This window comes from Pipistrellus hanaki (genome assembly GCF_964339955.1).
Source record: "Pipistrellus hanaki genome assembly, chromosome: 16".
Classification (NCBI taxonomy): domain Eukaryota; kingdom Metazoa; phylum Chordata; class Mammalia; order Chiroptera; family Vespertilionidae; genus Pipistrellus; species Pipistrellus hanaki.
In genome coordinates this window covers 15,568,063-15,594,770 of record NC_140518.1, presented here as the reverse complement: position 1 = coordinate 15,594,770, position 26,708 = coordinate 15,568,063, and the positions used below count along the sequence as shown (strand labels likewise).

The following is a 26,708-nucleotide window of genomic DNA, read 5'->3' as shown; positions in this document are numbered from 1 at the left end:
CCCTATGTTTACATGTGTAGGTTGACATTATGTATTTTTTAAAAGGAAATGGCATGTACGTGTGTGTGTGTGTGTGTGTGTGTGTGTGTATACTTTCCCCATAAAGATAGAATTCATATATATGTACATACATGCATATTTTACAACAGTTATTATACATTGTCAGTGAGAGAAAAAGTGAAGCTGTGAATAAGCAGTTGTATTATCATAACCGGTTCTGCATAAATATGCCTTATACAGCCTGGAAACGTTTCAGATGGGCCTAGCTCATGGTGCTTCACATTTAGATCATTTTATTTTTAAGGGATTTGTTGCACAAGAAACATCTGATGAGAGAGTTAATTACAGCCTTACACAATTTCCAAAGCACTACATAAAAATCAATAAATTAGTAAAAGGAGTCCTGGTTTTATACATGTATCGTGTTTTCCAAATGTGTATAATTGGACCAAAATAATGTGGTGCTGTCTGTCAAGCCATGAGAAAAGGCGAAATGTTATTTGCAGGGTTGTCAGCAGGAGGCCATTGCTATCATAGCAGCGGCACTAGCCACTGAAGCTGAAATGGCAGATCTGGAGCGAGAGAGATCTGGTGGCTGGTGGGTTACAGGAATGCTTTAATGTTGCGAGCACAGCGGAAAATGTGGAATTCAAAACAAAGAGGCAGCCCCATTTCTTTCAGGAGAGAGAGAACCATTTACTTTTATGTCTCTGTCACTTGCTCCAGGATTCTTCATAAAGCCCTCTAACCACCTAAATAAATATTCATATGGCTGCTCAACATCTCATTAATAAAACAAGATTTGGTGGTAAAATATTTCAGAGTAACATATGATTTGCATCTCACCCTTGTTTAACTTTAAATCTCAAGCAATTAATAAATTAGACTTGAGAGCTTTTTAAGAGGTAACATCTTACATGTACCACAAATTGCATTATTTTTATGTGTAAATAATGATGAAAGGAGAGATTGTTCCTTTGATGTCTATAAACTACTCTGTAAAATATGCAGAAAACATTCTTGAGTTCAGTTGGAGCCAAAACAAATAGACTAGTTCATAAAACAAAGCAGCAGCATTCTCAGAAACAAGCATTATTTTTTTCTCTTCTTCCCGATTGCTCTTTTTCATCTTCTATTCTTGCTATTCCTACTGGCAGATTCATTCCAAATTCACAAGTGGCGTTAGCCTGCATTTCCTCATCCAGAGAACTGGGCTCTTCTCCGGTTCCCCTTGTGCAGACCAGACCTCGCTGGGCTGCCAGTCTGTGCAGTGAATCTTTTTTGTGAGTGTTTCATTGTTGCTTAAAAACTCATTATTCCATAGTTTAGCAAATACTAGTGTGTCTCGGAGAGATATATTTCCTTCACTGTTTTCCAAGCTGGCTTATCTCATTTCATTTTATTCTGCTAACCCTCATTTACAAAGTGTCCAAGTTTGACCTATTTTTTTCTTTGGAATTGGTAATAAACAGCACCTCCTTGTAAGTTCCTATCTTCCATGGAGAGGATACAGAAACAGTTAGGGCTCCAGTTAGAATGTTCAGCGAGTTCATTCCCACACCACAAGGTGTTTGTGTTCTCCATCAGGCTGCACATGTGATCTTCTTTGAACACGCTCTAGCGTATTAGATTAAATACTACGTAGATATGCTGGACTGAAGTGGACAAAGATGGATGCTTGATCTAAAACCCCTCCCAGCCTGGACCATGAATATGCTTCCATGGGATTAACACTGCTGTGGCCGTTCCAGCCCTGGCCAGTCTACCATTTCCGTGGCCAGATGCTGTCTCATTGAAACTGGTCCTGAGCTCTGATCCCATCGAGCACCTGTCTTCTCTGCGAGCTTCTGGTCACATGTCCTCCGGCTGGGTTTCCATCTGGCTTCTCTTCTTTATGGCAGCTCTGTGCTCGAGCTCATCATCACCTCCATGTCCTCAAACATCATGCTGTCATCCATTCTTCTTTTCCTCTCAAAGTTTCAGGAGCAGAGTATTAAGTAGAGTGGATTCAGGGAACCTGAAATCTCAGTCCTGTGTTATTTCACTGATTAGTAGGATCTTAAAGCTGAAAAGAATCTCAGAGGATTAGGTGCCCTCTCATTCTTCCATCCTTGACCCCCATTTCACTTGAGCCCCCAGAGGTGAAGTGCTCGTCCTTCCTACGTTGCTATTGGCAGCACCGAGCCTAGAACCCAAGTCATGTCTTTCACTCTCATTCCATGTTTGAAAACACATGAAAACGGAAATGCTGTTTTTACTTTAAACTACATGTGAGCCACCACAGTCTTTTATGGTTCCTTGTGAGTCAAACACAACTTCCCGTGGTTTCTGGAGGGGGGCTCAGCAAAGCCATTTCTCATTTGGGCTTTTAAAAAGTGTTTCCTTCAGTAGTTGGCTTTGTTGTTTACTTTGATTTTATTATTCCTAGCATTATTATTATTATTATTTATTGTCACTAATTTCCTTAGAAACAAAATGTTCAAAGCCAATTTAGAGAAGGTCATGATTTGAAAAGCCGCTTTCTGAACATCTCACCTGATTCCAGAGCATTCCAAAGGAAGGAAATGTTATTGATAAATACGGCCAAGCACAGCCGCCTAGATGTGCAGGTCCGCAGACACGCTCGTGCCAAGATTGATTTGTGAGAGGACTGAGGAGCTTGTTTTCCAAGAGGAAACTGATCGTTTGGAAAATGCATTATCTCAGGTGACTTTCTTTCTGTGAACAAATTCCAGGCCAGCACAGCGGTGCTCGATAGTTTTTGGAAGGACCCAGCACAGTGGGGTGAAGGTGGTAGGCTCTGCGTCCTTTCGGTAATTTCCAGCCGTTGTCAAACTGTGAAGCGTGTTTCTAATGTTGCCACTGTTTCATTTTGCTAAGGCTCACACATTCCTTTCTGTTACCTTTCATGTGCAGCAAGGGGGAGGGGGGGGGGAGGAGAGAGAGAGAGAGAGAGAGAGAGAGAGAGAGAGAGAGAGAGAGAGAGAGCAAGCCTCCTAAGATGGGTTCTGGAGCCAGACTGCCTGGATTCAAGTCTGGCTCCACCACTTAGAAACCATGGGACCTCAAACAAATTACTTAACCTCTCTGTGCCTCAGTTTCCTCATTTCAAAAGCTGGAACTAAAAACAGAACTTAGAGGAATTGCTGTGGGATGTAATGAATTCATGCTTGAAAAGCATTTAGAAGAGTATCTTCTACTTAAGGCCTTCGTGATTGTTAAAAGATCCTATCCAATGAGAGTCTGAGGTATGTTCAAACATAACCACTTTAGATGAACCTCTCTTGGTCTCTTCTAGTTGCTGTCTACACTCCATTCCTACTCATCTCTTATGTCCCCTGGTGCTGCCAGAAACTCCACAGAAACTGCTCTTTGGGTCGACAGTGGCATCCTTGTTGCTAAATTCCCTGGAAACTCCATCTTTGCTTGACTTCCCTGCAGCATCTGACTCAGTGGAAGGCAGGTCCCTCCTAGTCTCGAAGACAGCCCCTTGTTGTCTGTCTTGCCCTCAAGCCGTGTTGGTCTCTGGAGGGGCGGGGCGGGGGGGGCGGGGGGGGAGGATGGGTTTTCTTTTCTCTTTAAGTTCTGTGATCTCATGTAGGCTGTGTCATACTCCCATATTTTGACAGTTGGCAACTTTCTATCTCTAGCCCAGATCTCCCAGCTCAACTGCATCCAGATCTTTCTGGAAGCTTCCTGGATATCTACACAGATCTCAGCATGCCCTCCAGAAACCTGACACTCACCACGTCCAAAACTGAAACTGTCTGAACCACCCACACCTGCATCTGCTCTGTGCTCCCTGCTGCAGTCAGTGGCACTGCCCACCTGTTTGACCCAGCCAGGGCTCATGCTGCTTTCTGACTCTGTCATTTCCCTCAGCCAGCCGGTCACCTGGTTCTGGTCCTCACTTTGCCTCACCCTCTTCTCTGCATCCCCAAGGCCCTTTCCCTAGTGCGTGGTCTGAACAGGCTCCCGCCCCAGCGTTGCCTCTCTCAGCCCATCTCTGCACCACACCAGAGTGACTGTATAAAGGAATAAAAGTATAGTTCCCTTTGGAAAGCACTTTCTTTTTGAAATGATATAGCAACACATGTGCAGAGAAATTGATCAGTTTAACTTCTTAAGATCCAAAACTCCCTCTCCTCTCCAAACTTCCTCCATGCTCCCCTTCCTTTTCTCTTCTCCCCACAGCTCTCTGAGGCAAATCACTAAAAGCATTTCTCTGAATGTTTTGCCTGCAAACACTTGACAGAATTTTAGGACCAAGAGAACAATCGTATTACAGGCTTCACCCTGAGATAAGAACATTGTCTGGTCCGGCCTCTTTCGGTCGTCAGCCCCTAACTGTCCAGAAGTTCTGAGAAGTTGGACTTCTCTTTCATTTCTCCTTCTGGGGCTTGATTATTCATGACACAAAAACGCCTTTCATTTTATCAATAAACATAAATATGTCCAAAAAAAAGATAAATCTTCCCCGCCCCATGCAAAATCACTAGAATTTAATACAAGTCCGTGTTTAACTAGTGAGAGACAGTTAGCATAAGGGGCCTGTGAAGAGGCTGTCTTCCTAGTGAGACCAGTTGAAGGAGAAGGCACTTCGCAAAAAGTTTATCATTGGTTATATTCTATGGAACAAAAGTTAAAGTTTGATTGAAATTAGTAAATGCAACCTCCAGTTAAGATATAACAAAAACAAACACTTTTATACCCAGCACGTTTATATAGAGAGAGTAAGAGATGAGTTGAATTTAATATGAATAGAGGAAAGTTATCAGGAAGAAAAATATTTACAGATAAAAGAAAAAAAAATGCTGGCACCATATGGTTTTTAGACTGAGATTGCTAAAAAAGCCTGCTAATTTCAATGTCAGTGGGTAAGAGAGAGCAAGTAGTTGCTATGCTTTTATTGCTTTTATTTCTCCTGGCCAAGAAGCAATGGGCCCTTTGAAACATTTCACTTTCAGCCATCATGCCTTCACACTGACAATATTCTCTAGCTGTTAGTTTTCCAAGAAATGATGTACAGGAAATATTAACACTCAAAAGCCACAGAGTCTGTAGTAAATGATTTTGGGGGGAAATTCAGAGCGGTGCTTTCTGTTTGTTGGAGAGTATCTATAGTGTGTGCCTGCTGTATGGGGACCCTGAATGAGACGGTGTCCTTTCAAATGTCTGCCTTGAGGTTAAGCCCCGCAGCTGGGAGGAAGAGCTGGGATTCAAAAGTCAGAGAAGAAAAACTGCTAATCAAAAGGAAAGATGAAAATTAAGTGCAGGGCTCAAAATACAGCATTTCTGAAAATCATCAAATGAGTTTCAGAACCTTATTTTTGTTCCATTCCTAGTGTCCTTTTGGAGTTCTCTTCTCTCTTCTGGGACTAACCTTTCCTTCTATCTGTGAGATCATTACAGTTCCAAGAGAGTGAGTATGAGCCACACCTGCCCATCCGGCCACTTGCCTGAGGCTCCTGGCACCCTTCAAAGGCTGGTCCGGGGACTAGGCAAGCTTCGAACTTCATAGGAAAGACTTTTAAGTGGGTTGCAGTAAGAAGTCCTAAAATATACATATTTATTTTGCGAGGAAATTGTATTTCCCAGTAAGAGCTGAGTCATAAAGGTTAGCAGCACTTTCCTGGGAATTAAATTGAATGGAACTTGTAAATATGAATTTCATTGCAGCTGAGATGTCTTCCAGCTTGAACCATTTGCACTATTGTTTAGAGACCCTGGCTTCTGAAGGTATGAAGTGTAGTTTTTTAAAGAGTCATAGTGATAATAAATAATTACTAGAATCCAGACCTGTGATCATAGCATGACTCTCGGGCTTCCATTTCCTGGAACACTCCTGCCCTGTCTGATGTCCAGCCCATATCATTCCTGAAATGCCCTTATGGCATCACGCCCTCTCCTTGGTTTTCTCCTATTAGACTCCTAATCCCCTTTTCTCATTTCCACCTTTACCCCCATATTTTGAACTGATTTCACTACAAGACTATTGTAAGAGAAAATGTGTTCTCTACATCTCAAATGGAAACTCTGAACACATTTTCTAGCAGAAACATTGTTATGAGTGGTAGATGAATCTCATGGTAAAATTAGCATAATATAACATTTCAGATACTTAAAGGTTAATCTTTTTCAGATTCAATTCTTCCCCTAGAAACAAACTTGTAACTCAGACTAGTTTCCCCCACCTAGAACACTTTCCCCTCAAGCTCTTACAACCCAAATTCGTACAGAAGTAGGGTTGGGCCTATTCCCTGTGCTTTCTTACCAGACATTCATTTCTGCTTTGTCCAGTTCAGTATTTGGCAAATAGTAAGCACTCAGTCAGTTCTTGTTGAATGAAGAAATGAATTTGGGATGTATATCTATCAACTAATAGAACCACATTTTTAGAAATGATCATCATCCTACTTACTTTAATATTGCCAATAGTAGTAGTGATTTTAGTAGTAGTTGTTATTGTGATGGTGATAGTGAGGATGGCGATGACAAGTGTGGTATCAGTCATGACTCTCCTCCAGCTCCCCAGGACAGCATTCAACTCTGCTAACCACCTCCTTGACGTTCTCTTCTTCCTGGAGCTCCCACATCCCACCTTTGGATGCCTCTCATGATTCGTGGCTCTTCTCTTCTCTTCAGGAGCCCTAAGCATAAATCCTGCACCAACGCTCCATGATGTGTTCTAGTCTTTGTCCCTCAGCAAACGCATTCTCTCCTACAATCTCAGCTCTGTTCTTCTGCAGAAGAGTCACGCCTGAACCCTGACCCATAGTCCCCTCCAATTCCAAGCGGAACAGACACCTCTGTGGATGACCTCGTGGAATCTAGATCTGTTTCCTCCCCACTCTCGCTGCTCATAACTTCAGGTACACCAAGCCCCTCTGTTGATTTTTTTTCTCCTTCCTTGCTTCCTTCCTATATAGTCTGTTTTTTCTGGCTTAAATTAATCCTTTTCTTTCTATGGCTGTTACCTCAATCCAGTTTTTATGCTAATTTCTTCTCCCATGGACTCTTCCTGAGTCTCATTGTCCCGCTCCTCCAGCTCCGTCATGTATTATCAGAGCAATAAACTAGCCCTGTATAAAAGCAGACCCAATCGTATCGTCCCCCTACCTGAAAACTTTAGTTAGTACCCCTGTCCAGTGAAACACAAGACAGCTCAACTATCCCGCCCTCACCTTCCTCTGCTCCCTGCTACATCAGCCAGAGTGTACTGTTTGTATTGCGTATGTATACCCACCGTTTCCTTGTATGTAAATCTGTAATGATGTCATTCCTTTTACTAGGCCATCATATGGATGGCTTCATTTAAGGCTTCAGACATACTCCAATTCTAAGTAGTAACATAATACATATGATATGGCAGTGGAATTGGTTGTCAAAACAGAGGTGAGGTTCAAGTTTTCAGAGGAGAGGAAGAGAAGGAACTAAGAGGATGACTAGGGGGACACAGGCGGCTTATTCATGGAGACACTGAGGTCATATTGTAGAAGTTGGGAAAGGGGGAGGCTAGGACTGGGTCATGTTCTGAATCACAGGTAAGGGACAAGTAAGCTGACATATGTGTGGATTGTTAGGCAATGTTCATCTGCATGTACTAGTAAATAGACAATAATTACCAAGTTATGGTAGAAATGTTGACATTATATAGACAAGAAAAAGAGAATATCATAAGATATCTGGTTTGTTGAAAGTAAATTAGATATAATAGTCAGAATTACTTTAAAATGTTATATACTTACACATGGACAAGAATATATGTGAGTGTATATCCTGTATATTTACAGAGAGAGAAATTATGTTTAGAGCTCAAAGGGACACCCTTTCTTGGGAACATTGAATCCTTTTCGAAGAGGAGGGGGGAGAGGATGTTGCCTGATTTAGGGAATGGACAGCCAAAACCTCCATCACCAGGAAGGCCAAGAAGCTGGCATACACAGGTGACCGGTGGCCAGGATTCGAGAGAAGGTTGAGAGGTCCTTAGCTCCTGTAGTGTGTGCTTAGGGGCGGAACTTAGGGGAGAAGGGAAGAAAATATAGTTATTAAAGAATCTGAGGGATAGAAATGGGCTGTATTCATGAATTTTGCCATCACCCAGAGTGTGTTTTGTAAGAATCAGTGTGTCTCGCCACGATTTGGTATTGCTCTCAAAATAACTGGTAAATTGTTTTTCAGACAGTATAGGTGTTTCTTAAAGGACTATATTTAGATTTTTCTTATGTTTTTGTTTCTAAAGTTAATATAATTTGTATCCTTTGCAGATCTGGTCTTGTAGTTCCCTAAAATAAAAACAGCAATTTCAGAAGGCCATGGAATAATTTTAATTACATAAGCAGGTTCTAATTGTCTGCATACCTGGTAACACCCGAGACCACTAGCTAGAAAGCCATACTCTACTCACATATTACGCATTTCCGTGGCCACCAGGACACTCACTTGCCACATATCATCCCCTGACCTTAGTGTAAAGCTCTGAAACCAGAAAAACACAGGGAATAATGAGGATGATTGATGCATGGAGGTCTTGGTGTGGTTGGGGTTGGCGGTGCAATGTGCTTTGAATACTTCAGGTGTGTTTCCCATTTATTCTGTGCCTTGAGTCTGTCTGCCTTTCAGGGTTGCGTGCCCAGTGCTCACCTCCTTCCTGGCTCAGCCTCAGCTAGTTCAGCTTGGCACAGGTGACCTTTGGCATGAACACCAGCTTCCTTATACTGCTGTTCCCCGATGGCTCAGCTCAGAGCCCATCAGGCCTCGCTTTTGAACGTCACTCTGTGCCACCTACTCAGGGACAGCCTCGCTCACTTCTCACCAAAACTAGAGCAGGGCCCGGGCAATTCTAACCCAGCTTGCTTTCTACTACTATTTTGGTCACTATTTACATTTGCTGGTGAGAGAGCAGAAGGCTTTTTTGTTGCTCCAGCTCCTTTGAAGGGTTTCATGGCGCAGCAGAAATTACACGTTTGCCTGGCTTTGCCAGTCGGATGGAGGAGGGCGGTAGCTGCACATGAGGTGGTGATGAGGATAACCTGTCCCAAATTAGACTATTTTTGCAGGCATTTTAATACACCAGAGTTCAAACGGCTTTGGAACTCTGCCTGCCTGAGATGTAAGCTATATTAGACATTTTCTCCAGGCTGCTTTCCACCTGACACATAAATACACAATACTTCAGTCTCCACAGAGAGAAGTGGAAAGAGGGGTATTCCTTTTTTGTCCTAACATTCATCTTCTGTATGTCTTATCCCTAAGTTGGGGGTGTGTGTGTCATAATTAGCCTCTGAGAGCAAGAACACTCATTTCATGCCCTGGTTTCTCTCCCTTACAGCATCTCAGGAGTTGCTCCAGGGAGCACAGGGAGCTCTTGGTAGAGTGTTACGTGAGGGTGGGACTTCGGGGAGGGGAAGAAAGGAGAATTGATGATGTGTCCAAATTTGTGCCTGCTAAGCCTGGGATGTGTGTTACGGATCCCAGGAAGTGATTCTGGGTCCCCTTCTGGAGGGTAGGCATTGCACAAAGGTCCCTCTCCTCTTCACCACAGTAAGTGGGAACTCAGCTTGGCATTCAAGGCCGCAGTGCTCGGCCCGCCTCTCTTTCACACATTCTGGGAACTGCCCCGTGGACTGCATGTTTCTTGCTATGTACACCCTGGTATTTACTCTGCAAAAGCTGCTTCTTGGTCAGACACTTCTCCCCTCTCCCCCACCTTCTGCCTGTCAAATGGTAGCTCTAATCCTGGGTCTCTCCCAGGCCACCTTCCACCTGAAGATTTCCCTCGTCTCCCTGTGCTCCCTGCTATCGTTTTATTGTATACTACAAGCTTCCCCCCACCCCAGTTTTATTATGGAAATTTTCAAACATACCCAAGAGTGGAGAGTCTGGTACTATGCACTCCCAGGTACTCATCGCCCACTCCAGCAGTTATCCGGGGTCAGCCATATTCCTTTACCTTTCCTCCCTTTGCTCCAGGCTAAGTGTGTTAAAGCAAATTCCAGACCCCATGTCATCTTACCCTCTGCATCCCAGATGCTCTTACAAAACGTGGGCATTATCTTACGCAGCCACAGTGCTGATGTCGGACCTAAGAAAATCCACAGTTATCTTTTGGTGTCACCTAAGAGCTGTTTCATTTTAGGAATCACCAGTGGACTTTCAGATGCCATTTTACAGCTGTTTGTCTGAATCAGGATCCAAACAAGAGCAAGCATTACATCGGGTTGTTATAAATATTGTCTTTTTCCGCCTGAAGCAGACCCTCCCCCGCTTTTTATTCCATGCTGTGGACTTCTTGCAGAACTGTCCATTGTCCTGTAGAATGTCCCACATTCTGCGTTTATCTGCTCGCTTCCTATGGTGTCTCTGAACTTCTTCCTCTGCCCTTCCCTTTTCCGTTTGGTCTCAATTGGATGCTTAAGACACTCACTGTGCCCCTCTGCCTTTTGTCCTTATCGCATACCTTCTGTGATACCGTGAGCTCTTTAAAGGTCAGACCATGTCCTACCCAACTCTGCTTTGAATGAGATGCCTATCACATGCATGTACTGAAAAAACATTATCTCGTTCAATTGTCTATAAAGAGTTTTGATTCCTCTTGCAAAAAATGGGAACTGGAGGTATCCTCAATGTGAAGAAATTTATATTAGGAATTAAGTTTCCGAGAAAGCTCAATAATGTGGGTCACCTTTCCCCATTTGGCTCTCATAACAGCCTGGCTTAGAGTAGCATGCTCTTATAGTTGAAGATTCCTGCAAACTGGAGCATGATGAAACAGACATGAAGTTTCTAAGCCTCTCACCCCCATTGTTTCGGTCCACAGAGAGGTGATTCCAGAAATCAGCTGTATTGCACGTTCAGCGTGAAAATGAGGTCACTAGTCATTCTGATGAGGAGAATTTATGTTGCTTAGTTCAGAAATCTGGTAGTCTGGCCACGCACTCTCACGTGTCCCCTTTGCTGTTGATAACTAACTGCAATCTAAGTTTTAATAACTAACATGGAGTGGAAGCAACTTCAAAAGGTTGCGTGATAAATGTTTTTGACAATGTGTCAGTTGAACATTAAACAGGATCTTGGTAAATCCTCTCCTTCTAAGTGGTTTAAATGGAAATTTTTAAACTTCTTCTTTCATAAGTATTGGCTCTGGATAGCACAGTATCCTAAGGTTGAAAAAAAAGAAAAGCACTTAATCTGGAGTATAAAATTTCCAACCCCTATCTGAACTTGAAGGTGCCAGAGACAGGCTCACCTACAACCCCTTTCTCCCATCGCAGGCATGCTCTCCTTCACCACTGGGAGTGTGCCAGCATCTGCCGGAATGACTTCCTCCTCACCCCATATCGCTGCAGAATTATTAAAACACAGGTGAATACATGCAGCAGGAGTAATACTCCCCAGGGCCATTTCCCCAATCGTCTCATGATCAGAAGGTCGTCGGTCCTTCCATGGATAAATGAGGTCTAGAACTGGGTAGTATAAGACACATGTGCGAGTGTATGTGTGTGTGTGAGTGAGTGTGTGTGTGTGTGTGTGTGTGTGTCACAGAGGTGGGGGGGGGAGTGTAAAACAAGAGAAGTTTATTCCTGTGTATTTAGTTTCCTAGGGTTGCCATAACAAAGGATCAAAAACTTGGGTGGCTCAAAGCAATGAGGTTACTGTCTCCCGGTTCCAGAGGCTGGAGATCTGGAATCAAAGTGTCCGCAAGAAGGCCCTGGTGGGAGCCGGTGTCTCATGCCCACTGAGCAGAGGCACCTGGATGTTGTGATAAACATTCAGGCTCAGTGGCTCTGAAACCAACCTCACCATCTTAAGTTGCCTCTTCTGCTGTTCGCAGGTTGGCACGACACATTGATAGCCAGGCTGTTGGTTCTCCATCGCTGTTGAATAGGTGTCACCCAGAAAGTTACTTTTTCTCTTGCTTTCAGATATTTTAATTCTATTGAGTTCTTTGGTTACTGAAAAGCACCCAGCCATCTGTGCTGGGAGCCCCTGATGATTCTGAGAAACTCCTCTCATGCCTGGTACATTCATTCTGCTCCCAGCCCCATGACCTGCCTCTGGCTCCACTGCCATCTCCACAGGTGACCCTTCCCCCCCCCCCCCCCCCCCGCCATGGCCTCTCACCGTCTCAGGTTCACCAGTGGTTGCCCCCGGCCTCCTAAGGGCCCCCCTGGTGTGACAGAGCACACACCTTGGGCAGGGTCCCTGCACCATGAATGCTACACAGGCTGTAAAGTTGTGACTTTTCCAGACCAACTCTGACTTACCTGGAGTTTAATGAGTTTTGCCTCATTCCGTCTTCCCAAACTTTGGCTAAGTGCTTGTGCCTGGCATTTTCACCCATGATCCTGAGGCGCACGGGCGATTTTTCTAGGCCTGGTTTTCTATACGAGAGAGAGAACCCAGCTTCCCGTTCTGTCCCGTAGACTGTCCCACGTGTCATTCTGGGACTCTTAAGGAGCCCCCAGCAGCTCATTGCCCCAAGGTCTGCACCACCACCTGAATGTCTTCCTGTTGTCAGGCTGACCTCCTTAGACCTGAAGTGGATCCCCATTGCTGCAGGGTGCAGTCGAGAGCCCTCCTGCCCACAGGCCCTCGGGAACCCCAGGCAGCCCTCCGGGCTCAGAGCCCTCATATACTTGCCCTTCTTCCTGTGCCACCAGCACCCCTGCTGGTTCCTGTGGTCATGCCTTCCCTCTGGGGCACCTGCTGGGACTCATCTTCTCCCCACCCGCTCCCTGCGAACATTCCCCAGTCTCAGCCCCTCCTTGGTGGAGCTCTCTCTAGCCCTTCCCCAGCACGTGTTGCTTTGCCCCAATGCCCACTCAACACTTAAGACCTCCTCCGCACTGTTTACCTGGTGTCACAACTATTCCTTACAGGTGTGTCATGTGCATTAGATTCGATGCTTTCTGTAGGGAGTGTTTGGCGTTGTGCCTGGCACGTGGTATATGCTCAGATAGAAATACTTGTATTAATTTATGAAATGGATTGGATAATGGGTCATCTGCCAGAGAGACGAGTGGAGGGAAGAACCCAGTTTGGGAAATATACACAATTAAAAGCAAAGAGGAGGAAGAGGACACCGGCATTTTGTGGTGTCAAAGGACTGACTTCTTGGGGGAGAGGGTCCTAACAGTGCTCAGTGCGACAGAGGTCACGGAGGGTGTAGGTGGGAAAGGCATTGGCTTGTCGATAAAAGCATCGTGCTATCCTCATGGGCAAGTTTAATTCGGTGTTGGAGACCAAATCAGGTCACAGATGAGGAAGGAGTTAGGACAGGGAGAAGTGTGGGTGACATAGTAAAACGCTTGAGAAATGTGACCACCATCAAATAAAGGAATGTCAGTGTTTAAGGGACCACGGGTGTCTTCCGTTTCACACACATTCTTGCATACAACGTAGGAAACGCAGGGAGGCCAGTGACCACAGGGGGGCAGGGGAAAGATGTGAGCCAGTTTAGGGGTGCTCAGTGGAAAGGAGAGATAACAGTTGCCAGTGAGCAACCCCTCAGACCTTTGACACCAGCAGAGGCATTATCTTGAAAAAACAAGGAGGAGTGTCCCTCTGACATCTGAGGGGACAGATGGTAAAACTCAGATATTTCCATCTAGGGTCAGAGGTAGGGGAAATGTAGTTATATAGCTTGTGGGGAAATGAGGGGGAGAGAAGAATTCTGGAGAAATTTTATTGGGAATACCCCAACTGCTTTAAATAAAAGGCAATTGATCTTTATGTAATTGGCCAGTGTCATCAGAAATACAATTGTCATAGCATCCACACTTTACTAAATGTCATCACTTTAAAAATATGGAGACTGGTGGTGGGGGGGGGTGGAGGATTGTTATCCTTTGAAGCTCAGAGTCTGAAATGAGAAAATAGTCAGAAAAAATTTCTAATGCAAAGAGATTGGTAAAGATGTTGTCATACGGGACCTAAACACTTGCTGAGAGATGGGAGTTTTCTGCAATGTAGATTTGAAATGATTCATGGAAGACATGACTCTGGACTTCCGTTTCAATAGCGGGGAAATTCCCGGGTGGTTGGAGGGAAATTGGAATGATACTGCAGGCCCTAAGCATCGCATGTGTGAACGATCGGCAGGTAAGAAAACGGAAGGCAGAGGACGGGCTGAGGGTGTTCCTCTTTCCTGGGCGGGCACAGGAGTGCTCAGGAGGCTGAGCAGTGCCCCTGTCCTGCAGACAGAGCTCCTGTCAGCCCTTATCACGCTGGCCGGAGGCGGAAATTCCTCTGTGATCCCCAACCCTAGCTGTGGTTCTTGAACTTGATCCTAGGCTTCCACCACCCGAGATAAGAACTTGTTCACAAGGAGCGCCGTCTGGGTGAGCAGGGGACTGGCTGCTTTCAGGGGAGACGTGGGAACTGTCAGGATGGTCTCCTGCGAGACGGGAAACGTTAATGAGGTGCGTTAGGAGATTCCAGTGTCCTTAGATCATCAAAGCCGTGGATAACAAGGTTTCTTTTCCTGGATCCTCTGCTAAGACCAGGAAACATGAACTTTTTAAAAAGTGCATCCTTAGGGCTTCTACAAGAGGTTGTTTAGGAATTTTAGAGAACTGAAAATAGGTGCGAGAAGAGAGAACAAATGGAACGTTCTTAGTCTTTGATCACAACACAACCCTTATCTTTCTACATGGGCCGCAGTGGTTTTTGTCTTGCATGGTGACTCAGTAGCCTCATCAGAACTACAGCAATAGCTCACATCAAAGTGCAGTTTCTCTTCTACGTGTTTGTTGCAACAACCGGGAAGTTTCTACCTGAGAGGAATGTGCTTTATGTGGAGGGTAGCATACGTATTAGGTTCCAACCGCCAAAAATCTCCTTGTCTTCATGCCAGGTCGAGAGACTGAATTATGGGGCTTAAAAAAAGGTGCTTGCTTGGAATGTGGGAAACATTAAAAGCTGAATGTAAGCCATAAAGGAAAAAAAGGTTACTGTTATGAGTGCCTCAGTGGCCCTGCAGGAACTGCAGGTCTGGCTTTCTTTAGATCGGAGTATGGCCCCATTCTCCATCACTGTGGGATCACCAGTAAAGCTGTCTATTTTGTTACTCATCCTGGAAAGGTCTGAATGAAAAAATCACTTTAAAAGAAATCTCGATTGGTATTTCAGTTGAAGAAGACTTGTTACTTTTATTAATAGATTTGGCCTATTTAAAAAAAGAAAAAAGAAAAAGAAAAGAAAACAGGAGCTAGAATGGCCTTGTAAATAGCCAGTGACACCCTCCAGTAACCATGTCACTCTCTGCCATTGTGTCACCTTCCTCGGCCCAGGTTCCTATCTCCTCCTCTGGGGGCAGAGCTGGGTCTTCTTGTTGGACCCCAGTTGATTACTATGTGATAAAAAAAAAAAAAAAAAAAAAAAAGTCTACAAATCTGACATAAAAATACTAAGTTAATATCTTTCATTTCATTTTGCCTTAACTTTCAGTTAACAGTCGTAGAAAAAAGAAAACGTGCTGTTTGTGTCATTTTCCATGTCAGGGGAAACCTACTCATCAGAAAATATTGTCAGCACCATCTGTACACTGAGTTGAAGGAATGCTGCTTAAATGTGGGCGTTATTAAAAGGCAGTTGGGTTGAAATGAGTGCGGCCCTCACTTCTCTTTACTATTGGTGTCTCTCCTCCCCGCAGAGCAGGTGTAGTTGCTGTGGGGTGGGTAAGCGCTGGAAGACGGTCTACATCAAAACAGCACAATCCTAAGAGGTAATCTTTGACACAAATTTTTAAGTCATATCACATGGTTTCAATGTAAAACAGATCATCACCATTGAAAAAATAAACCTGGAATTCTGCTGTCTGTAAATGATAACTCCATACGGATATAAACACGCCTTCCCTCCGCAGCGGTCTTCTCGGTAGGTCCCAGGGCTTCTTCCCCTTCACGTGCAGGGTCCAGGCGGGGAACCCGTCTCCGCCCCTCCCGCCCCCTGCGTGGCGGATGAGCCAGCCGTTTTCTCTGAAGGAGACGGCACATTCAGACCTCAGGAAAGGAAGGATGTGGCGTTTTCATGTTGTTTCAACAGGAAAAGTTTTACTCTTCTCTTTTTCTTTTTCTTTCTTTTTTTTTTTTTTTTTTTTTTTTACTTTTTATGATGGGAACTTTCCAACACACAAAAGTAGGGAGAACAGTACACAGAACCTCCAACCCATCATCACCCAGCTTCACCAGTTTTCACCAGTTCGCCAGGCTGACCTTCTTGGCAAACTGCTTTTTTCTCGGGAGAGTGCTCAACTGTGCACACCTTGCTGCTCCGAGACACCTCCTGCATGTCCTCCTCCAGCGCTCGCTCAGCTGCCTCCTGTTTGGTGACCACAGGCCGACCTGGAGGGTCCTGGTTGATATCTGCTCGGGGCAAAACCTAATCCCCAGTCTCTCTGCTTACAGACACGTTCATCTAGTCCCTTTAAACAAGTGGCCGCGATAATATTCCCGGCTCCCCCTTCCCAGAGAACACCTGCCACATGCTCCATGCAACCGAGCCGAGGGAAGGGTCCATTGTCCTTGGCCCCGGCGTATGGCGGCCCAGGAAAGCGTGCCTGCGGGCTTTGCAGAAGGCCAGACACAAGCATGGCCAACACTTGGCAAGAAAATGAGGGAGAATGTAAGTGTGAAAGGTGAAATCTCATGTCAGTGAGGACTGGGTTGAACACTGAAGCAGAGGGGGTGGGGGGCGGGGAGAGGAGCACGATTCTACAATTTGCCCAACAACTGAGTCAAAGAGTGTGACTGGAGTTGGCTCTGCTGATGTGTCTCTGAACAAGGGGTTCAGGAGAAGGGTGACTCCCATACTGTTGCTTCTGTGTTGATTGGCAAGTGGATTTTTCTAAACTTCTCTTAACCGAGGTTTTGGGAAAGACGGGGAAGTAGAGGTCTTGAGGTGTATCTCTGGCGAGAGGCTGGAGTGTAGACTTTGTGGGTTAGGAGCTGAAGCAACTTTGTGTATTGCTGCTGGGGAAGATGGTGAGGTCTAAGGGATCATGTGCCAGAGTAGACGCCCCTCCCACCCCACGCATGGGACTGCCGAGAGAGGCTGGCCACGAGCAAGGTCAGGACTTCTAAGTCCATAAGCCTCTCTGCTGGCCATGTGCTCTGTGCCTGGGAACATGTTGGTTATATCTTTTTATCATTATGGCACCGTATCTTCCACTTCCCGTGGTGTCTCCCTTTATGAAATATTGTATTAACCAATTTATAATAAATATGAACATTTGTTTCATTTATTCATTATTAAAATATCTGCCATCATTTCATGTTTATGTGATGCCTTCAGAATAGGAAATATACTGTTTTTTGTTTGTTTTTAACTCTTTATTGTTGAAAGTATTACATATGTCCCCCTTCCCCCCCCCCCATTAACCCCTTGCAGCCCTCCTGCCCCCTCCCCAGGCCTCCACCACGGGTTATGTATATATGCATACAAGGTCTTCGGTTGATCTTTTCCCACCCACCACCTGCCTTCCCTTTGAGATTGAACAATAAATTGGTTTTTAATAAGACTACACATGATCCCTTGGTGCATGGTTCTGCAGGTTAAGTGGCTTGTTTGAATCCTGTTTACAAAATGTATAAGCACCAACGGTAATACACATTCCCCCAAAATCAATGGCAGAGCTCTCGCCTGCCACAGGTGCCTTCACAGGCCCCTTAGTCACCGGGCTCCTCCTCTCCCTGGAAAGGGCGGTAACAAGCAGCAGAGTGTACACTCTTACTGGGTCTAAGTATTTCCATATTATACACAAATGCAATGTCCTGTACCTGATGCCTTTGAAAGTCTGTGGCATGCCCTCACTTCTCAGAAACCTCAACATGACAGTCACACTTTCTTCTGGAAAGTGTCACTCTTTGTTCCTGACCAATCAAAACGCTCAAAGTGGGCACCCAGGGACTTCCTACAGGGCATCCAGGGCAGGTTGAAAAGGGAGAAAAGAGCTGCCCTTTCAGGAATGATGAAAGTCAACCAGCAGACCTCTGGGATGAGGATTAACTTTGCAGAATAAACAATATAACTGTTCCAGTGGTGGTTTTTTGTTTTGTTTTGTTTTTTGTTTTTTTTTTGTGTGTGTGTGTGGTTTTTTTTTTTGTGTGTGTGTGTGTGTTTTGTGTTTTTTGTTTTGTTTTGTTTTTTGCTTTTACCCAATGTTGAACATTCCGTTCTTTAATTATCTTGGGATTTTTGCGTGTGTCAGACTTGAAGGTTTTTGAGTAAAGAAGCCACAACGTAGAAGAACTTTCCTGCTGGTACTTATTGAGTAATTGTGGTCATTCTCGCACAGTCCTGATGTCGAATTCCGAGGTTGGCACTCTAATAGCCTAATAATTTTTTAGAAAATGAGACCAGGAACAGCTGCCAATGTAAATCGTCATTTTCTATTCATCTAGTACATTTTAACTTTTTAAAAAGTGGACTATTATTTGGTTTCTCTCCAATTTTTTTAGACTGCCTTTTTAAATAGATAATAAAAGTAATTTCTAGACATACTGCTTTCTCTGATTAACCTTAGGAAAGTCATGTGTTTTACATCTTAGTTAAACTATGAACAGATTTGCAAAGTGGTACCTTTTTGAAATGCAAGTATAATTTTACTTCTATTTTTATATTGATTTTAAAAAATGGTAGGTTTAATAGTCTCCTCACTTGCCATTGACGTATATTATACTTAGGGTTTTCTTATCATCTGCCCCTCAATAGTGTAGGCTTCCTGAGAGCAGGGAACTGTTCTGTCTGTTTTCTCTCTCTGCTCTTTCTAACCGTAATAGGTCTTGACATACAGCAGATACGCGGTGGTCTTGATTGAATGAATTTTGTTTTGAGAATTTGGCATCTTTATAGTTATCATCCTGTGTTCTGCTCACTGTAAACTTCTGCGTATTATATCTACAGCACATCGGGTGGCTTAAAGGGACTGTTTCTTTTCTAGTTCACCTCTTTACTTAAAATAGTAGTCAACTTGATGATAATTACTGATCTTCGTGGTCTGTAAGTTTCCCCTGTGAACCTGAATTTTGTTTCCCACAGCTACTTGGCAACTGAAAGAGATCATCTCCGTCCGCTTCTTAAAGGTTCCTCACATTCTGCACTACCCTCAATGACTTAGTGGGGAAACTCCTTTAAAGTCACCGTATGTTACTCAAGTTGCCACAGTACAATTTTGAAAAATGTCACGGTAGTCTAGCATGGCAACTCCTAGCTGTCATGACACTGTTCAGCGTGTACGTGTACCTTGCAGGTGTACCGACAAAGCAGTTTTAATTAGCAACAGCTCTGTGCTTTATTGCCTGCCGTGGCTCGATGCTGCGAATGTAAGAGGTGTTTTTATAAAATAAGTTGACACCCGCTAATGTGTCTGTTTTATAAGTTTGGAATTTTTTTGTACTGGTTATTCCTAAAGTGGAAAACATCTGGGCCTGGCATTTAAAGTCTGGTTTTGTTTGCCTGAGCTGTTTGGAACGAAAGTAATGGGCTAGAGATCTGAAGCTTTTTTGATGCCAGTTTAGGTGATAAAACCTTTGTTTCAGGGGCGCTCACTTTTCCTGTCTAAGTGTTTATCATGCGCTGTTTCAGACCTTGCGAGATGAACTGGAAAACCGCTCGAACCAAGTGCGATGTGCGGAGAAGAAGTTGCAGCACAGGGAGCTGGAGGCCCAGGAGCAGGTACGCCCCCCACCCCCACCCCCACCCCGCATGTTTGTGTATTTCTCCACGGTGGGAGCTGATGTGTTTCCTGTTTCCACCGGGGTGTTTGGCGGCACGTAACAGAATGCCCCGCTCCTGGCTGGCAGAGACAACAAAGAGATTTATTACCTCACAAAACCAGAAGGCTGTATGTAGGTAGGGCAGGCTCTGGGCAGAGAGCCTCGGGCCTTGGCTCCCTCTCTGACATTCTTGTGGCTCTTCCCCTGGGCTGACTTCATCCTAAAAGCAGTACCAAGGCCTCTTATGAATCCCAGCAATATCCAGAGGCAGAAGGGGAATGTCTGCCTCTAGGGACCCTTCTGAAGAGTAAGAGGACCTTTCCCAACACCCTACACTCACATACACCTAGCTTCTCATTGGCCAGAATAGGTCACATGCTCTGCCTGGCATGTCCAATACCTGGCAAGAGGACTGAGGGGACCCCAGCCTAGACCAACCAGGATCTACGTGGGAGAGGGAGAATAACCTGAACAGGAAGTGGAGAGAGGGATGTTGGGTCCACAGCCAGCAAGCAGTGTGTGTCGTGTCATCGTATTAGAATGGAGAAACAGAAATCACATTTTCTTTTGAATTGAATTTTCTCCTTTCTCTCCATTATATTAATAAAATAAATTTAACCAGAATAATCTGGCTATGATGATAGCTAATGACCTATTTCATTTTCAAATGGCAGGATTCTTCTCATTATAGTGAGTTATTTGTGGTAATTTTGACAACTTAAGTGAAAAGGTCAGTAACGTATCAAGAGCTCAGGCGTCTCAGTGATTTATAAATGCATGTCCTCAGCTCTTGGTGCAGCATTTTTCACATTCTCCAAGGTGCCACCACACCTCATGCACATTACCTGTCGTCTGGTAGTGCAGTCAGTGCAAGAATGTCCGATTAGTCACTCTGACCTTGTGGCGAGAGTAAACACTGAAGTAAGGCTAATAGGAACTGTTTTTCATCTTGGGAGGTGCCTACAAACAGGACCTCGAGGCAAGGGACTGCACAGAATGTAGACAGAAGTACCCCGTAGGTGCTGAGTATTCATACCAATGAACTGACGACCGCATAATTCCTTCCTACTCTCTAACATTCACCCAGCATAACATACATGTCATGTAATATGTTTAGATTTCGTATGTATGATATGCATGAATATACATATGTACTAAAGAGGGCCTGTCATACACTCAATAATAGAATCACAAAACAAGATAACACTAGGATACAAAATTAATAACTATACTTTATCAAAGGCCTACAAAATAACAGATGCTATACAAGAAACATTATACATGTTAGTTTATGTAACCTGATAACAACCATGTAAAGCCAGCGTTATCATCCCCATGGCACAGAGGCTGTAAAACCTGGAGGGGTTGAGGAACCTGCCCAAGGTCATAGAACTAGGAGAGAGTACGGTGATTCAAACCCACGTTTATCTCCTTTGATGACACTTTTTAAGTTACATTTCTAGTTCATAAAAAAGCTGCATTAACAGACTCAGGGCAAGTACATTTATTAAGGATGGCAGGGCAGAAACATCCCATGCCAGCCACATTAACCCTCCACGGGCAGAGAGCAGCAAATAGCAGAGTAAGCGAAAGCCGAGCAGACAGGCCACAGATGCAAACACCTCCTTGGATGGCTGTGGTGTCCAGCCCCATGGCACAGGCTTCCTTGTCGCCGAGGCAGCTGGGCTCCACCTCTGTTTTAGGACCCTTGTAACTGAAGAAGCCAAGCTTCCTGAAAGCAGGAAACAGTGCTCCCCGGAGGCCTGGCTTCTCCAATTTGTGATAAAATATGACTTAAGGTAAAACTTTGTTGACATCGCTCTGATTCATGGCAAAACTTCACACGGAAAACTCCATCGTGTGCTGAGAGTAGGGAAATGAAGAAATCCCAAATGAACAACGGGGCAGGATTCAGGAACCACTTTGGTCTCTTTTCATTGACTTCTTTTTGATCATCAAAGTTGCTTTCATCTTTGCAGTGACAATAGCTTTTTAGACTATTTCTTACACTAATTTCTGATATCTTCTATTGGGCTCCAAGTTTACCAAAAGATGTCAGGAAACAGCCATGGGTAAAGCTGCATGGTTCATAGTCTTTGCAACCATGAAATGTGGGGTCCTTTCTACAAGATCCTAGGGTGTAGCTGGGAAAAAAATGCCAGATGCTTCAGCAAAACGGAAGAGCAAATGACGGGCACTTGATAAATACTACTCATACTGAATTTAATTCAACTTCTATTTTTATCTGAATTTGACCTATGCCCCCTTTCAATTTGTGACACTAATAGAAGTAGTCAAAATAATTAGAAGTATTTTGTTGTACATTCTTAGGGTCCACTTCTATATGAGTTTGCTTAGACAGTTAAAATCTTTTTTTTAATGTTTTTAAAGATTTGTGCATTTATTTATTTATTTATTTATTTATTTATTTATTTTGTTGTTGTTGTTGATAATCCTCACCCAAGAATATTTTCCCATTCCCATTGATGTTTAGAGAGAGTGGAAGGAGAGGGGAAAAACAGAGAGAGGGGGAAATATTGATGTGAGAGAGAGGCACATCAATTGGTTGCCTCCCGCACCTGCCAGTACAAGAGGCCAGAATAGAGCCTACAACCAACGTATGTGCCCTTGACCGGAATCTAGCCCGGGAACTTCAGTCTGCAGGCTAATGCTCTATCCACTGAGCCAAACTGGCCAGGGCAAATAGTTAAAATCTTGAAATTGTTGTATATGATTGTCTGTTTTGCATGTCAAAGCAAGTGTAGTCCCAGTCACTGGCCTGACATCAGCCAACCAAAAGACTGAAACGTGTGCAGATCAGCTTCTCAAAACTTCTTCTCTTCCTTTCAACCACATATTATCCTGGAACTAGTTACAGAAAGAGTTAGAATTGGAACTGGCAGGATTACAAAGGACAGTTTCCTGGGCTGCTTTTTTTAACTCGCTCACTTAGAAAAAGAAAAGAAAAAGCTTAAACTGTTGCTGTTTTTCATTTAGGAAAAATTCCTATGTTTTGATTCTATAAAAACAAAAAATGAATGAGGCATTTTAAAAGTTGTGTTTTTAATTAAAAACAAAAAGCTGCTTCTCATCAGGTCTCATGGGTGGTATCCTTGCTGCCCACCCCTTGCCTCGGTGCCATCAACGCTCCTCACTCCTCCCTCGGCAGGTCAGTCAGCGCCGCGCCCAGAGGAGGCTTGCTCATCGTAGCTACAGAGGGTTAATTTGCTCCGTATGCAGGTTCAAGATAAGCCAGATAAAATTAGGAAACCCTAACTCTCTATCTAAGCCAGCCTTCCAGAAACACCAACTTATCTTGTAATTCATAAGTAGTAAAGTCATTAGAAATCATCGTTATTTTTAGCCATACCAGGAGTTAATAATTTCTGATTCCCGATAAGATCCCAGCAGGAATCTCTTAATTGCAGCAAACCAGGGAAGGTCAGAGCTCTGGCCCAGCTTCCTCCTTGTGCAAAGAAACTGAGTCATGAGGAAAAGATGTGAGCCTTCCCAGCAGGGCTGGCCTGGGGAAGGACGGCTCCTGCCCAGCCGCATTGGCCTGCTCGCTCCCGGCAATGGCACTTCCCATTGGAGGGACCTACATAACTTGGGTACATGTTGTGTGTGGCTCGGTTCAGCTATGTGTACAACTGACCCTCACTTTCCCGAGCAAACAGCGTTTCATCCTTCTCAATGAGACTGGTAATTTGCCGACCCTGGCCAAGATAATCCGGTCTGCTAAATTATAGAAAAGACAGGGAGGAAAAGAAACAGTTTAAAAATTCACTTGGTATTCTTAACACGGTACAAAGTGTACACGTCACAGAGGCACTGAGCAATGTCAGATTTCGACCTAATATAATGTAGATAATAGTGCACACACAGCAGATGCTCTGGGTGGAAGTAGGTATCTTAAGGTTGAAAGTATTAATGGCTTTGATTACATCAGTCCGTCAGTTTCCCAAATTATTTTAGATAAATTAGTGAGAAAAGGCAGTCAGCCAGAGATGTCCTAATAAATGAACACGGTGCTGACATTTCCCAGCAGGGTCCCGCTGTCTTCCCTCAGCTCGTGGCGGCACATGGCAGGTGCTGAGGAGACACCGAGATGATTGGGTTGGGGAGGAGTTTATGGTTTAGTAGCACAGAGGAGACACGTATAAAATGTAGACTCCATGCATGGAGTTTGAGGGAGGTTCTTTCTTATTCTTATAAATGGCTCAGAGGCTCAGAATCACAAATGTGGGAAGAACAGAGGATTAGTCCTGCATCCATCCTCCCTGCCCCTGTGAGAAAGGACAAGGGGGACCTTCAGCTGGTGAGGGCTCACTCAGGTCCCATGGCCCAGGCAGGGTTTGGCACTTGCTGACACACATTGTTTCAAAAGCCTGCAGCCCTCAAGGGAACCGGGTCCTTCTGGGCAGTCCGAGGGGTGCAGCACTTCTGCCAGCCTTCTCAGGGCCCACCGGGCATTATTGCCTGGGCAACAACCGGAGGGCCTCTGCCTTCTGGCCTGTGTTATTAGCAACCAGCTGCTTTGGTTGTGCCCCTTACCTAGTGTGTCCCAGTGTTAAGGGGCTGGACTGTGCAGCCACAAGTAACCCATAAGTTGTCTTAAAATATATAGTAAAAATTCAGCTGTACTCAACATTCAATCACATCTTTGGTGCAACCTACCTTATATTTCAGGCCTACACACATCCATTACTTTCAGAGAGAAGCTAGGGAGCAAAGACAGCCTCAGAGGTAATCGTGTGTATTTGGGAAGAGGGCAGAGGTTGTCCCCGAGCCACTTCCCAGAACCCGAGGCAGGGGCTGGGGCAGGAGAGGCTGCAGGACGAGGGAGACCCTGTGGGGATGACTGCTGGTGCTCAGGCTGCCTTTGTCCCTGCTGGCCATTGGGCAAGCACCGTACCGCTCCGTACCAGGTCCCTACATGCCAGTGCTCATACCTTCCCGCAGGGTGGCTGTGGACAGCAAAACAAGGTCACGTGTGTGAGACACTTCAGAAACCGTCAGCGCAATGCAGAGGAGTGCGCGTGGCTGTACCCACTCACAGGAGAGGGCATGTAGGCAGCATCAGAGAGGAAGGACATTGGAACAGAAGGAGGGGAGACGTGCGGTAGAAAGGTAGCTTCGCTCATGTCATCCATTATAGAAACAACAGAGAAGCCTGCCTTACTGTCTGCTGTGATCTGAGCACCGTACGGCCCCTGGCGACCAGTCTCGGGTGCAATACTGAGGATTCAGAGCCTGGTCAGAAAGCGGTTGTCAGCTGTGAGGTGTTTTCTCTGACTGGGCAGCATTACCTGGCCGCGTTTATACTTTAGAAAGATGAATATGGCAGCAGATGAACAAGTGATGAAAGAGTCAAACCCAGCGGGTGTGGCTCTACAGGTCACATCATCAGCCAGACTGGGGACAGGCGGACTCCTTTTATTGCTTCATTCTGTTGCGATTCACAGATGTGTTTTTTACAAACTGAGGGCATAACCCTCCACCAGCAAAAAGATTACGACTCGCTTTATTGTGATACTGTCTTTATAGTGGGCGTCTGGAACCTAACCCACATTATCTCTAAGGTGTTCCTTTATTGTCAAAGAGAGTAGAAAGAAAGGAATGGATGTGAAGACTCACTTGAAATTCACAAAGATTTAGAGGGCAGAAGGAAGGAACATGTGGAAAATAACCCCGTGTGTTTCAGTTGATAAGCTGGTGTGCAGTGGACAATGACAGCACCAATTTTTAGATGTCAAATCAGAGGTACTAGCAGCAGGACCTTGGTTTGGAGACACTAGTTAAAAAGCTGACTGCAGAACTCAGAAACCCTAGAAACGTGAACACCTCTGGGCCATCTCCTAGGGATAGACCAGACCCCTTGGGTGTGGCAACATTGACAAGGAAGAACAGATAAGAGGACCACGCACACGGGACCAGAGAGTGCAGGGAGGCACTGACGCAGACTTCAAAGGAATGAATGGTCAGGGAGATAAGAGTAGAGCCAGAGAATTTGTCAGGAAACCACAGACTAAAGTTTCCTACTCAACAGGAAGCTCTGAAGGAAAGAAAGGGCGCATGTCCTTTTCATGGCATCCAGCAGCACGTGTTGGCTTGGACTGTTCTGCTCAGGGGGAAGCCTTTGCTGCCCTGAAGCTCCTCCTTGATGATCTTGCCCACCCATGTTCCTCTTTCATTGAGCTCATACGGTATCTCTCTGACCTCTACAAAAGGATTCCCATCAGACTCTCATGAGAGATGTATGCTCTTTGAGGGTGTACTCCTAGGCTGGGACGGTCATACATATCCTTATATCCAGCATTTAGCCTGGCCCACGTGGTACAGGTCAGGAAAGAAGGAAGAAAGGGAGGAAGGGAGGGAGGAAGGAAAGAAGGGGAGGCTGCATCACATGCTACAGGGAGTTTAAGGAACAGGACTAGCAAAGGCCACCGAACTTGTGTAATTACAGCTCCTTATATTGTGCCTCCTAAATATATCCTAAATAGACTTTTTCTATTGATAAATACACTATTGATTAGACTTTTATTAAAATAAATATGGTAGCTATTTTTTTTTTATCATTTTTATCTGGGGTGAGGAGGATCCTTGAACCTTCTCATGGCTTATCTGTGCTCCCAGACACCATCTCACCAAAGGGCTTGTACCCCAGGGGAACTGAGAGAAGCCACAAAGCCAGCACCCTGCCAGGAAGCCACCTTTTCTCTTTTTCCTCCCAGCAAGTTTTCCAGCTTTATTGAGGTATAATTGACAGACAAACTAGTAACCCTTTAAAATGCACAATGTGATGAGTTGATAACACATTGTGGAATGATTGCACACAATTAAGTTAATTAACACATGCATCAGCTCACTTAATTCCTTTTCTGTACGTGGTGTGAACACAAAATCTACTCTCTTAGCAAATGCCAAGTGCACAACAGGGTCTTACTGGCTGTAGTCCCCATGGGAGCCTTAGATTCCAGGACTGTCTTT

At 44.7% G+C, this 26,708-nt stretch overlaps 1 protein-coding gene across 3 annotated transcripts in view; it reads left to right on the top strand.

Moving 5' to 3' along the window:
* CEP112 (centrosomal protein 112) overlaps nt 1–26,708 on the top strand; it is a 261,521-nt gene that overhangs the window by 208,225 nt on the left and 26,588 nt on the right. For all 3 annotated transcript variants that reach the window (XM_084864076.1, XM_084864074.1, XM_084864075.1), the window contains one exon: nt 19,588–19,677. In XM_084864076.1, the coding sequence (XP_084720202.1) occupies nt 19,588–19,677 (90 nt within the window). The remainder of the gene's footprint in view (nt 1–19,587; nt 19,678–26,708) is intronic.